The 13,014-nt window shown below is 48.5% G+C and overlaps 1 protein-coding gene across 3 annotated transcripts in view; it reads left to right on the top strand.

The window, feature by feature from the left end:
• ccndbp1 (cyclin D-type binding-protein 1) overlaps positions 1-7,203 on the top strand; it is a 54,359-nt gene extending 47,156 nt beyond the window's left edge. For all 3 annotated transcript variants that reach the window (XM_072514670.1, XM_072514668.1, XM_072514669.1), the window contains one exon: positions 6,428-7,203. In XM_072514670.1, the coding sequence (XP_072370771.1) occupies positions 6,428-6,433 (6 nt within the window). In that variant the 3' untranslated portion in view covers positions 6,434-7,203. The remainder of the gene's footprint in view (positions 1-6,427) is intronic.
• Positions 7,204-13,014: the final 5,811 nt, after the last annotated feature.

Raw genomic sequence — 13,014 nt, 5'->3', positions numbered from 1 at the left:
ATTTCCCTATATATATCTGACACCCTGCCATCACCCACCCATGCCCCCAAAATTACTCTGTCCTGGATCTCTTGCGCCGGGAGCTACGGAAATTCCCTCACCTGTTGCCTCACAAATGCCCTCACTTGAATATAGCGAAATGCATTCCCAGGTGGCAGCCCATATTTTTCTGTCAGTGCTCCCAGACTCGCGAACGTCCCGTCTAAGAACAAGTCCTTCAATTTTGCAATTCCTGCTCGCTGCCAAGATTTCAATCCCCCATCTATCCTTCCCGGGACGAACCTACGATTGTTCCTTATCGGGGACCACACTGAGGCACCCGTCACTCCCTTATGTCGTCTCCACTGCCCCCAAATTTTCAGTTGCCACCACCACTGGGTTTGTGGTGTATTTTTTCGGGGAGAACGGCAACGGCGCCGTCGCCAGTGCTTTTAGGCTAGTTCCCCTACAGGACGCCATCTCCAGTCTTTTCCACGCCGCTCCTTCCCCTTCCCTCATCCACTTACATATCATTGACACGTTGGCGGCCCAATAATAATCACTTGGACTCGGCAGTGCCAGTCCCCCTCTGTCCCTACTGCGCTGCAGGAACCCCCTCTTTACTCTTGGGGTCTTTCCAGCCCACACAAAGCTCATAATACTCTTGTCCACCTTTTTTTAAAAAAGGCCTTTGTAATCAGTACAGGGAGGCACTGGAACACAAAAAGAAACCTTGGAAGCACCACCATTTTAACCGCCTGCACCTTGCCCGCCAATGACAGGGGCACCATGTCCCACCTCCTAAAGTCCTCTTCCATCTGCTCTACCAGTCGTGCCAAGTTAAGCTTATGCAAGGTTCCCCAGTTCCTGGCCACCTGGATCCCCAAATACCGGAAATCCCTTGTTACCCTCCTCAACGGTAAATCGTCTATTCCCCTGCCCTGTTCCCCGGGGTGCATCACAAACAGTTCACTCTTCCCCGTATTCAATATATATCCTGAAAATTCTCCAAACTCCCTGAGTGTCTGCATTATTTCAGGCATCCCCTCCACTGGGTCCGCGACATACAACAACAAATCATCCGCGTATAATGACATCCGATGCTCTTCTCCTCTAAGTACCCCCCTCCACATCCTGGAGCCCCTCAGCGCTATGGCCAGTGGCTCAATTGCCAACGCAAACAGTAACGGGGACAGGGGACATCCCTGTCATGTACCCCTATATAGTCGGAAGTGGTCAGATCGTTGCCTATTTGTAATCACACTTGCCACCGGGGCCCTGTACAGGAGCTGAACCCATCTAATGAACCCCTCTCCAAATCCAAATCTCCTCAGTACTTCCCACAGGTAGCCCCACTCCACTCTATCAAATGCTTTCTCTGCATCCATCGCCACCACTATCTCCGCCTCCCCCTCCGGTGGGGGCATCATCATCACCCCCAGCAGCCTCCGTATATTAGCATTCAATTGCCTCCCTTTAACAAACCCCGTTTGATCATCATGCACCACCCCAGGGACACAGTCCTCTATCCTCGTCGCCATCACCTTGGCCAAAAGCTTGGCATCTACGTTCAAGAGGGAAATAGGCCTGTATGGCCCGCACTGCAGCGGGTCTTTGTCTCTTTTCAGGATCAGCGATATCGTCGCCTCCGACATCGTCGGGGGTAGTGTCCCCCTTTCCCTAGCCTCATTAAAGGTTCTCGTCAGAAGTGGGGCCAGCAGGTCCACGTATTTCCTATAGAACTCCACCGGGAACCCATCCGGTCCCGGGGCCTCCCCTGCCTGCATGTTCCCAATTCCTTTTCCCACCTCCTCCACCTCAATCTGCGCTCCCAGTCCTGTCATCTCGTGTTCCTCAACCTTCGGGAACTCCAGCTGGTCTAGGAAACGCATCATTCCCTCTTTCCCTTCCGGGGGTTGAGCCTTATATAGCCTCTCGTAAAATACCTTAAACACCCCGTTCACCCTCTCCGCTCCCCGTTCTATCTTTCCCTCCTCGTCTCTAACCCCTCCGATCTCTATCGCCGCCCCCCTCTTCCTAAGTTGTTGGGCCAGCAGCCGGCTCGCCTTCTCTCCATATTCATACTGCACTCCTTGTGCCTTCCTCCATTGTGCCTCCGCCTTACCCGTGGTCAACAAGTCAAAGTCCGTGTGCAATCTCCGTCTTTCTCTGTATAGCCCTTCATCTGGAGCCTCCGCATATTGCCTATCCACCCTCAAAATCTCCCTCAACAATCTCTCCCTTTCTTTACCCTCTTGTTTCCCCTTATGGGCCCTTATGGAGATCAGCTCCCCTCTAACCACCGCCTTCAGCGCCTCCCAGACCACTCCCACCTGGACCTCTCCGTCATCATTAATCTCTAGGTACCTTTCAATACATCCCCTCACCCTTACACATACCCCCTCGTCCGCCAACAGTCCCATATCTAATCTCCAGAGTGGGCACTGTTCCTTTTCCTCTCCTACTTCCAGATCTACCCAATGTGGGGCATGATCTGAAATGGCTATAGCCGAATACTCCGTTCCTGCCACCTTTGGGATCAGCGCCCTTCCCAGGACAAAGAAATCTATCCAGGAGTACACTTTGGACATGGGAGAAGAAGGAAAACTCTTTACTCCTTGGCCTAGTAAATCTCCAGGGATCCACTCCTCCCATCTGCTCCATAAAGCCCTTAAGCACCTTGGCTGCTGCCGGCCTCCTCCCGGTCCTAGATCTGGACCGGTCCAGCCCTGGGTCCAGCACAGTGTTGAAGATCCCCCCCCCCCCTCCCCAATTACCAACTTTCCTATCTCCAGGTCCGGGATGCGCCCCAACAAACGCTTCATAAAGTTTGCGTCATCCCAGTTCGGGGCATATACATTCACCACCCCGCCTCACCTTGCAGTCTGCCACTCACCATCACGTATCTATCCCCACTGTCCGCCACTATGTTCTTCGCCTCAAACAATACCCGTTTCCCCACCAATATTGCCACCCCTCTATTTTTCGCATCCAAGCCCGAGTGGAATACCTGTCCCACCCATACTTTCCTTAATCTGACCTGATCCGCCAGTTTCAGGTGCGTCTTCTGAAGCATGACCACGTCTGCCTTTAGCTTCTTTAGGTGCGCAAGTACCCTTGCCCTCTTAATTGGCCCGTTCAACCCTCTCGCGTTCCACGTGATCAACCGGGTTGGGGGGCTCTTTACCCCCCCCCCCCCCCCCCCTCCCCCTCTTCGACTAGCCATCCCCTTTTATAGACCAGCTCCTCACCCGGTTCCCACGCACCCGCTTTTCCCCCCGATGGCGCCCTCCCGTCCCGACCATCCCATCCCGTAACAGCTCCCCCTTCCCCTTAGCAGCAGCAACCCAGTTAACCCCCCCCTGCTAGATCCCTCTCTAGCTTAGTTGCTCCCCCCATATTGCTTCCGTAAGTCAGCAAACTCTGGCTGACCTCGGCTTCCCCCGTTTATCCTTAGCCTCCCATCATGTGAGGCCCTCTCCTTCCTGCGCCCCCTTTTCCCGCCACAATTTCCATAGCGCGGGGACAAAGCCCGCGCTTCCCTCTCGGCCCCGCCCCTGATGGCGCAGCTCCCTCTCTCCTTCCCCCTCCCCTTCCCCACCGGCGCCCACATTTCTTCGTGGTCCCCCCCCCCCCCCCTCTTCGAGGGGAAAGAAAAACATCTTTTTTCTCCCCCCCCCCCCCCCCCCACCCATCTGATTCACAGTCCCTTGCCACCACCTCACTACTTCATTTCGAACACTCTTTCTCCAATCTAGTCCAACTTCTCCTCTTCGATAAATGTCCACGCCTCTTCTGCCGTCTCGAAGTAGTGGTGTTTACCCTGGTGTGTAACCCACAGTCTTGCCGGCTGCAACATCCCGAACTTCACTTTCCTCTTGTGGAGCACCGCCTTGGCCCGATTGAAACTCGCCCTCCTTCTCGCCACCTCCACACTCCAATCCTGATACACGCGGATCACCGCGTTCTCCCACCTGCTGCTCCGTGTCTTTTTCGCCCATCTCAGGACCATCTCTCTGTCCTTGTAGCAGTGGAACCTCACCACTATTGCTCGAGGTATTTCTCCTGCCTTTGGTCTTCTCACGAGGACTCGATAAGCTCCCTCCACTTCCAGGAGGCCCGTCGGGGCCTCAGCTCCCATTAAGATATGGAGCATCGTGCTCACATACGCCCCAACGTCCGCTCCCTCTGCCCCTTCGGGAAGACCCAAGATTCTTAAGTACTTCCTCCTCGAGCTATTTTCCAGGGCTTCCAGTCTTTCCATACACCTCTTATGCAGTGCCTCGTGCGTCTCCGTCTTCACCACCAAGCCCTGTATCTCATCCTCATTTTCGGCAGCTTTTGCCTTCACTCCACCGAGCTCCATCTCTTGAGTCTTCTGCGCCTCCTTTAACCCCTCAATCGCCTGCAGCATCGGCGCCAGCACCTCCTTCTTGAGCTCCTCCACACATCGCCGGAGGAACTCCTGCTGTTCCAGGCCCCATACCAACTGGCCTCCCTCCGCCGCCATCTTGCTTCTCACTGCCCTTCTTTGCCGCTGCTCCAGAGGATCCTCCGTAATCTGGCCACTATTATCTCTTCTGTCCATTCACATCCGGGGGGACTCCCTTCTATGTCGCCTCACAGTGGGTTTAGCCTTCGAAAATTGCCGTTGGGGCTCCCGATAAGAGCCCAAAAGTCCGTTAAAACGGGAGGTGCCGAAACGTGCGACTTAGCTGGTCATCGCCGCACCCGGAAGTCTCTTGAAAATATTTTTATTGGCTTTTCTCATATTTATAAACAGTTGTTGGTTATATACAGTACATTTTACTTGCCCGCGCTAATTTGCTTTATTTTACAGAGGTTTGTTTTGTCCTTCATTTAACTAACTGCGTACATTTTGCTGCCCTCTGGATCGGTCTATGATATCCCCTCTCTCCCACCCCCATTGGTTTCAGCACCCTTCCTCTTCTCTGCCCCCCCACCCCCACCCCCAGCTTACTCCTCGTTACACTCACAAGAATAAGGACATGCAATGAAACCTGGCAATCTGCTGTGCTATCGTGCCCACTCATATTCAAAATATTTCTCAGTGCAGTAGAAGAAGCTGTTAAAGTAAAATATTCATGCAAAAACAAAAAGCTACAGATGCTGGAAATAAAAGCAGAAAATTCTGTAAATACTCAGCAAGTCTGGTAGTATTTGTGCACCTGAAATGTCTTTAAGTTTGATTCTCTCTCTACAGATACTGCCAAACCTGAGTAGTTCCAGTATTTTCTATCTATAATTCAGGTAGGGGAAAAAACATGAGACTGGTTCAGGGTGAAGAGCAGTGGTTATGACTCAACAGCTCCTCCGATTGATTGGGTAGAATTTCTGAGAAGGTCCCCGACCTTGTGTTGCAACACCATTTCCCCAAACGTTTTGCTGATTAACTGGTGTTTTCGCAGGAGATTAAGAAAAGCTGTAGAAAATATAACTGTCTAGCAGAAGAACTGTGAACAATAATCTTTATTGGTGTCACAAGTAGGCTTACATTAACAATGGAATGAAGTTACTGTGAAAATTCCTTAGTTGCCACACTCCGGCGCCTGTTCGTACGCTGAGGGAGTATTCAGAAAGTCCAATTCACCTAACAAGCACATCTTTTGGGACTTGTGGGAGGAAACCAGAGCGCCTGGAGGAAACCCACACAGACATGGGGAGAAGGTGCAGACTCCGTAGAGACAGTGCCCCAGCCAAGAAACGAACCTGGGTCCCTGGTGCTGTGAAGCAACAGTGCTAACCACTGTGCTACTGTGCTTAGGCAGTCGGAGTAAGGGATGGTTTCCAAAGACACCAAACCCTGACCTTTTGAATCAATATTTGAGGCTGTGCTTATTTTTGCATTTCATGCTATGTAAATCTTAAGTCAGTCCCTGACTGACCTTTGATATAAAGAATGAAAGATTGCCTTGAGGCTATAGTGAATGGAGTTTGTTAGGTTACACTATTTGTGAAGCCAAACATTTCTGTAATTTAAAACCAGATATAAAAGGTACCCAGTTGATCGCTTTGGACATTCTGCCAAATTTAAATCAAACTGCAATTCATTTGTTTGTACAATTTTAATTATATCCCATGTGCTATCCAAATGTCACTGACGGAAGAGTTCTGCATATCCTTGGAGGCACTTGTGTACAGAACTCCATTCAGCCCTGAAGAATTGGAAATAGAAGAATTGAATAGTAACCACTACTCTAAGACTAATAGCTGCAGTGTAAAAGCAGCATAAGGCAGTACTTTAGCTGCTTAGTCCTGGAAGTGTTATAAGATCTATGCAAACTATATTGTGATACCACATTGATTAACTTTAATTGACCAGTGACATTTTTGAAACTGGGTTATATAAACAAGCTGCACACTATATGTGCTTTTCTGCATTGCATGATACAGCAGTTTCAATAATCAATTCTCTTTCTTTGTATAGATCTAGTCACATGTGCCCTGAATCAGAGAACACCTGGTTGCAGTTTCTAAGTGGTGCAATTGAGCACAACATGGACAAAGTGAAGGATTTAACGCAGGGCAGTACTTAACAAATTGTCAACAGTGCTGTTTGGAGAAAACTATACACTGTGGAAGAATATATTTATGAACCATAAAGCAGTGAATAAAAGTAGTTGTAAACATCGTAACAGGTGATATGAGTGTTCATATACATAAGCTTACAATTCCTGGAAGTGAACGTGTGCATTTTATCAAAGTTGACCACATTTCCCCTTCCTTCAAGACCCACTGCCCTAACTTAATGACGTGCTTGATCTCATTATTCTTAAAAACACAGAGCACTCTTCAGTTCATTGAAAACTGGCAACATTTCAGCATCAAATTGAAAGGTATATGTTACTTGTTTTTAGGCCATTTTTATTAGGTTCGCCATTATTTACTTCCATAGCGCAATGGAAAGAAAGCCTCCCTTTCCTGCTAAGAGGTGCTGTCTAAATTAAGTTCCAACAGTCCAATTTTCGATATTTACCTCTACAGCATGGGACAATCAACAATTCAATCCAAGCTGGTATTAATTTATATTATTTTTTGTGTATGCTGCAATATTATGGCCTTTCATCTGGCAGAAGGATTGCATCAGATTTATTTTTAAAGAAAGGTTCTTCAAGTGAAATGGTGTTTCCCAGTTAGACAAAGATGATGTAATTTTTTTTGCCTCTTTTGCGGGCTTTAATAAAGTTATTCTGCTCTTTGTGAGCAATTTGTGTTCTTGTTTCTTCTAGTAGCACACTTGTATCTGATGTGAAATATATGTGGTAGTGGTTTCTGGTCCGTTTGAATTATTTAGGTTGCTACAAGACCCTTGTCGACCTTCTGATCATTAAGAGTTTGATGTTAGGTCACAATGCCTTTCCTTCATGTACCAAATTGGCTATAGCTTCAATTTCATGCCTTGGCCATTCAGATCACCGATCCTTATTCCTGAACTTTGCCAACAGGCATCTTTGCGCTGTGCTAAAACACCCGTCCAGCTCCAACGGAACTGATTGGATCGCAATCAATACCAGGGTCATTGTTTTGTCTCCTTTTTCAATAGGGGTTCTGAGGTCAGTTGTAGATTTAATTGTAAATTAGTAAAAGGTTAAATTAAGAAAACAAACCTTTTTACTTTTTCCACCTTTTTTACATCCAGGCCAATTTCATCCCTTCACCTCTTCCTGATGTAGCGTTGAATTCACCAACTCATTCACCCATCCTTACGCTGTTAATTTTGTTCAGCTCCCAGATACCTTGCTTCCCTTGCTGCAAGATTATCTGCTCGCTCTCTCAGCAACTTGGCCCATAAAACCATTAATACCCTAAAAAGGCATAGGCAAGTCTAAGTGACGGTAAACAACATGCCCTACCATGTAAAATTGTGGTCCACAATGATACCATTGTCTTAACAAGTGCAGCAGAGAAGGAAATGTCCCCCAAATACACTTCAAAAACTGCTGCTTGGACAATTAGGTGGCAAACTGACGGAGCGTTAGAAATAACATGACAAGTCAACAAATAGTGATTCATTGCATGGAGTTTTGCTATTGTTTAGAGAATCTAATTTTTCCAGAAAATTCATAAAAATGGTTTTGGTTGCTCCTCAGCTTGTTGCTGTCAGTAGGCTCCTTTTAAAAGGAAATTGGGCTGAGGTAAAATATGATTATTTGATTGCTGACAATCTTTTTATTTAATAGTCTTTATTGTCACAAGTAGGTTTACATTAACACTGCAATGAAGTTACTGTGAAAAGCCCCTAGTCTCCACATTCCGGCACCTATTCGGGTACACAGAGGGAGAATTCAGAATGTCCAATTCACCTAACAGCACGTCTTTCGGAACTTGGGAGAGGAAACTGGAGCACCCGAAGGAAACCACGCAGACATGGGGAGAATCTGCACAGACAGTGACCCACGCCGGGAATAGAACCTGGGACCCTGGCGCTGTGAAGCAACAGTGCTGACCACTGCTACCGTGCTGGCCTTAACATGATCAACGTGACAGCTGCCTGCAAGGTTTCAGCCTTCTACTTGCTGAGCAAACCAGGAGAAATCAGTGTCTGAAGAAAGTGGCAATGCTTGAAAGGCTCTTTTGTGTTTCTGAAAAAGCTTCCTTTTCCAATGATTCAATTTATCAAATTTACAGTCAGGTCTGATTGGAAAACCTAATAGCACTTCACTAAACCCCATAATAGAAGCTAAACTGTCTTTATAACTTAACTGTTCTGTGATATGGACAAAAGTATTAACAATACAGAAACAGACTTCAGTCCAACAAGCCTATTTCGGTGTCTGTGCAGCACAAGCCTCCTCAACCCTCTTTGTCAAATCCTGTCAACGTATATATTTTTTTCATTTCATATCCTATTTTCCCATGCACTTATCTAGTTTCTACTTCAATGCTTCTAGGTTATTGGCCCCAACTACTCTACATCCAACTAATCAAAACCTGTCATTGTAAAGACCGCTATCAGATCGCCTGCCTTGTTGAGAAAAATAGTCACAATCTCTTCATTTTTCGCTCTAGATATAACCCCTCAATTCTCACCTTGGGTGTGTCCAGAACCTGGGGCGTAATTCTCTGGAAACGGCGCGATGTCCGCCGACTGGCGCCCAAAATGGTGCAAATCAGACGGGCATCGCGCCGCCCCAAAAGTGCAGAATGTTCCGCATCTTTGGGGGCCGAGCCCCAACATTGAGGGGCTAGGTCGGCGCCGGACGAATTTCCGCCCCGCCAGCTGGCGGAAAAGGCCTTTGGTGCCCCGCCAGCTGGAGCGGAAATGACATCTCCGGGCGGCGCATGCGCAGGAGCGTCAGCGGCCGCTGACCGCATTCCCGCGCATGCGCAGTGGAGACCGTGGCGAAGGTGGAAGGAAAAGAGTGCCCCCACGGCACAGGCCCACCCGCGGATTGGTGGGCCCCAATCGCGGACCATGCCACTGTGGGGGCAGCCCCCGGGGCCAGATCGGCACGCGCCCCCCCCCCCAGGACCCCGGAGCCGGCCCGTGCCGCCTTGTCCCGCCGGTAAGGTAGGTGGTTTAATTTACGCCAGCGGGACAGGCATTTTAGCGGCGGGACTTCGGCCCATCCGGGCCGGAGAATCGAGCGGGGGGGCCCGCCAACCGGCGCGCCGCGATTCCCGCCCCCGCAGAATATCCAGTGCCGGAGACTTCGGCAACCGGCGGGGGCGGGATTCACGTCAGCCCCCGGCGATTCTCCGACCCGGCGGGGGGTCGGAGAATCTCGCCCCAGGGGTCACAGTCTGCAGATACAGGGTAAACCATTTCGGACCGAGATGAGACATTTCTTTACCCAAAGAGTGGTGAGCCTGTGGAATTCATTACCACAAGAAGTAGTTGATGCTAAATCATCGAATATATTTAAGAGGCAGCTAGATATAGCACTTGAGGAGAATGGGATCAAAGGCTATGGGGAGAAAGCAGGATAAGGCTATTGAGTTGGATGACCAGCCATGATTGTGATGAATGGCGAAGCAGGCTCAGAAGGGCCAAAAAGACTCCTATCTTCTATGTATCTTATTCTAACAAGCTTTATTCTGTCCCTTTTTCAAATGCCTTTATATCTTTTTAATATGGACACACGGGGTGGGTTTTAACCAGAAAAAAATCTGTCTGGTTTTGGGCACGTTGCAGCTGCTGCGAACACCCCGCTATTCAACGACACTTCTGCCGAGGCTGCACTTTAGTCATTTCCTGCTGGGGCTCCGTGCAAATCGCTGGCTGCCCTGATCTCTCTCTCTCTCTCTCTCCCCCCACCCCCCCCATTTCATGTTTCCCCCAACCCCAGGGAGACCCCTGTGAACACTCCCTCACCCACCCTCCACCTGGTAAAGACCCCCAGGAACAATCCCAGGCACCCTGGCAGTGCCATTTGGTGCTGTCAGATTGGCAGGGCCTGAGTTCCAGAGGGAGTGCCAGATTACCACCCAGTCATATCCCCAACCACCTGGAGGCTTCTAACAGCCTGCAAGACCCTGCCCCAGGTGCTATTATGATTGCTCCATGTTTGTGGAAACCAGTGCTAAATGGCCCCATGTGGAGGATTCCCAGGCACGGCCGTTAGGTCCCCGGTGTAGTGATCTCTATATGTGCATGTACACAAGGGGTTAATGTGTAATCCGTAGCACCACATGATCACTAGAGGGCCGGACCAACGGGTTGACTGCAGTCTTTCTAATTGTCCCTGCTTTACAAAGGTATGGCGAGTAATTTATATATCATAAGCAATATCTAGGACAGAAAGGTATTCTTGAGATTAAACAAGGAGACAGAAAGCAAGCAAAGTTTAATAACAGGCCTTGAGTTCCTCGCCTAAGCAAAACAATGTGCAGCTGTACGCCTGTTTACATGGTGTGATCTTCCAACTGTTTCATACAGAACTTTGAACTTTTCGACTAAAAATAAGGCTATATATCCATCATGCTTTGCTAAGTGCCTATTTCCATGAAATATAGTCAAGCAGCTGATTAAAATAATACAAGGTATTTAAGGCAGCTAATCCGCCAACTAAAGTCCCTTCTACAATTCCCTCCTTGTTGATCTTATGGTCAACACATGTTAGTGCATTACAAAATGCTTGCCCCCTCTCTGGGGTTCAGGTAACAACTGAAGGGGCGTCCTGTAGGGTAGCCTTGCGCAGTACCGCGTCCATCTCTCTATAGTCCGGGATCCACTACCTGCAATAGCCCACCATTTCGAGGAAGGTGAGGATTTCCTTTTTTGTATGCGGAGTTGGAACCCTTGCTACAGCCTGTATTCTTTCAGACCCAAGCCTCCGCTATCCTTGCTGAAGCTGAAATCCCAAATACTGAACTGTCTCCTGACAGAATTGCAGCTTGTCCATTGAGGCCCTATGCACTCTTTCCGCATGATGTGACAATAACGAAAGGGTATCCTGTTGGCAAGTTAGACCCCCCTCTGAGGCCAATAATAAATCGTCTGCATATTGTAGCAGCGTTGGCACTCATCCAAGTCTTTTTTAACCACCGCAGCATATACTGCCGTGCTTTCTGTGTAGGCCTGCGGGAGGCGCGTCCAAGTGTACTGCTGATTCCGATATGTAAAGGCAAATAGATATTGACTGTCTGGGTGCAATGCTATGGAGAAAAAGGCTGAGCATAAATCTATGACAGAGAAGGTGGTATAGAAGACAAAATAACATTTGTGACCGGCACCAATGGGGCAATAGGGATAACAATTTTATTGACGGCTCTGAGATCTTGCACAAATCGCCACTCGTTGGTTCTTCCTACTTTTGGAATGGGGAGTATAGGGGTGTTACAGGGACCTTCAGCACCCCTTCTGTAATAGTGCATTGACCACTCCCTCTATCCCTTTATCTGCTTCTGGTGCCAACTGGTATTGTTTCAAGCAGGGCAGGGCAATGTTCTTCTGTAACTGCACCCTATGCGCTGGGGCAGAATGTATCTTTCCAAAATGATTTTTATGCTGGGCCCATAGATGTGCCGGTACCTGGGCCAGGACTGAAGGGAGTAAATGATGGCTGTCTCGGGGCGGTTGTTGTCTTTCAAATGTATCGGGCCATTGTTCATCTTTCCAAGTTACTCTGCCCTCTTGTTTGCCATAAAACTCTATCAGGCAATTTTGTCCGTCCATTTCAACAGCAATCTGATGTATGACTTTTTTCTTTCTGGCCTCTTTCATCAGTTCTCCCATTTGCTTTGTCTTATGGCCAATGGGATGTCTTATGGCCAATGTTAAATGGGGTTAAATTAAGTTAAACCCATCCTAAAGAGGTCCCTCTGACTATCGGTCAACTGTACTAACATTCCTAATCCCACAACACCGAAAAATAAAAATGGGGCGACATGCAATGTTGTCTGCTTTCCTAGGTGACATTGCGCTTGTAAATTGTATGCGGGCTCATCCTCACGAGCATACCAAGCCGTGCAGTGGGTCACTATGCTCTCTCGGCTGGTCTCTATCAGGTGTTTTAATAGCTGCGCCCAAGGGTCAGTAAACTTTTGTAAGGCTTCCTGTAGCTGTTTAACGATGGTGCTGTAAGGGTTAATGCCCAGTTGCCAGCAATATAACACAGACGCAGAGCGATCTGGCTCTTGGTCAGAAGCTTTAAATTCAACAAATGATGAGCTTGTATCTGAGGTTGTTCCATGAACATGCCAATGTTAGTGCAATTTATTATTGCCCCAATTTGCAGAGTGTCTGCCAAGCAGAGGGAGGGACGTAGTTTTTGAAATAATCATAGTATCGACCAGGGGATATCATCAATTTCCAGTTTAGTCGGGCGTGATACAGGCTCCGTCATGGTAATGCCAGCTACTCCCACAGTGACAATAGAGGACTCGCCGAGGGTTAGTTCCACGGAGGGGGGCACATACGACATAGTAGCGCCGGTATCGACCACACAGTCCACATAATGATCTCCTATTCTAATCGTTGTCGTAGGTTCGTCTCTTACTGAGGTGGACAGTCTGATCATGGCTGCCTGTACCACCTTTTCTCCGTGGCACCCCTATTGGTTTTGATCAGGG

Source organism: Scyliorhinus torazame, chromosome 8 (genome assembly GCF_047496885.1).
Source record: "Scyliorhinus torazame isolate Kashiwa2021f chromosome 8, sScyTor2.1, whole genome shotgun sequence".
Taxonomy (NCBI): Eukaryota; Metazoa; Chordata; class Chondrichthyes; order Carcharhiniformes; family Scyliorhinidae; genus Scyliorhinus; species Scyliorhinus torazame.
This window is presented reverse-complemented; position numbering and strand designations above follow the sequence as displayed.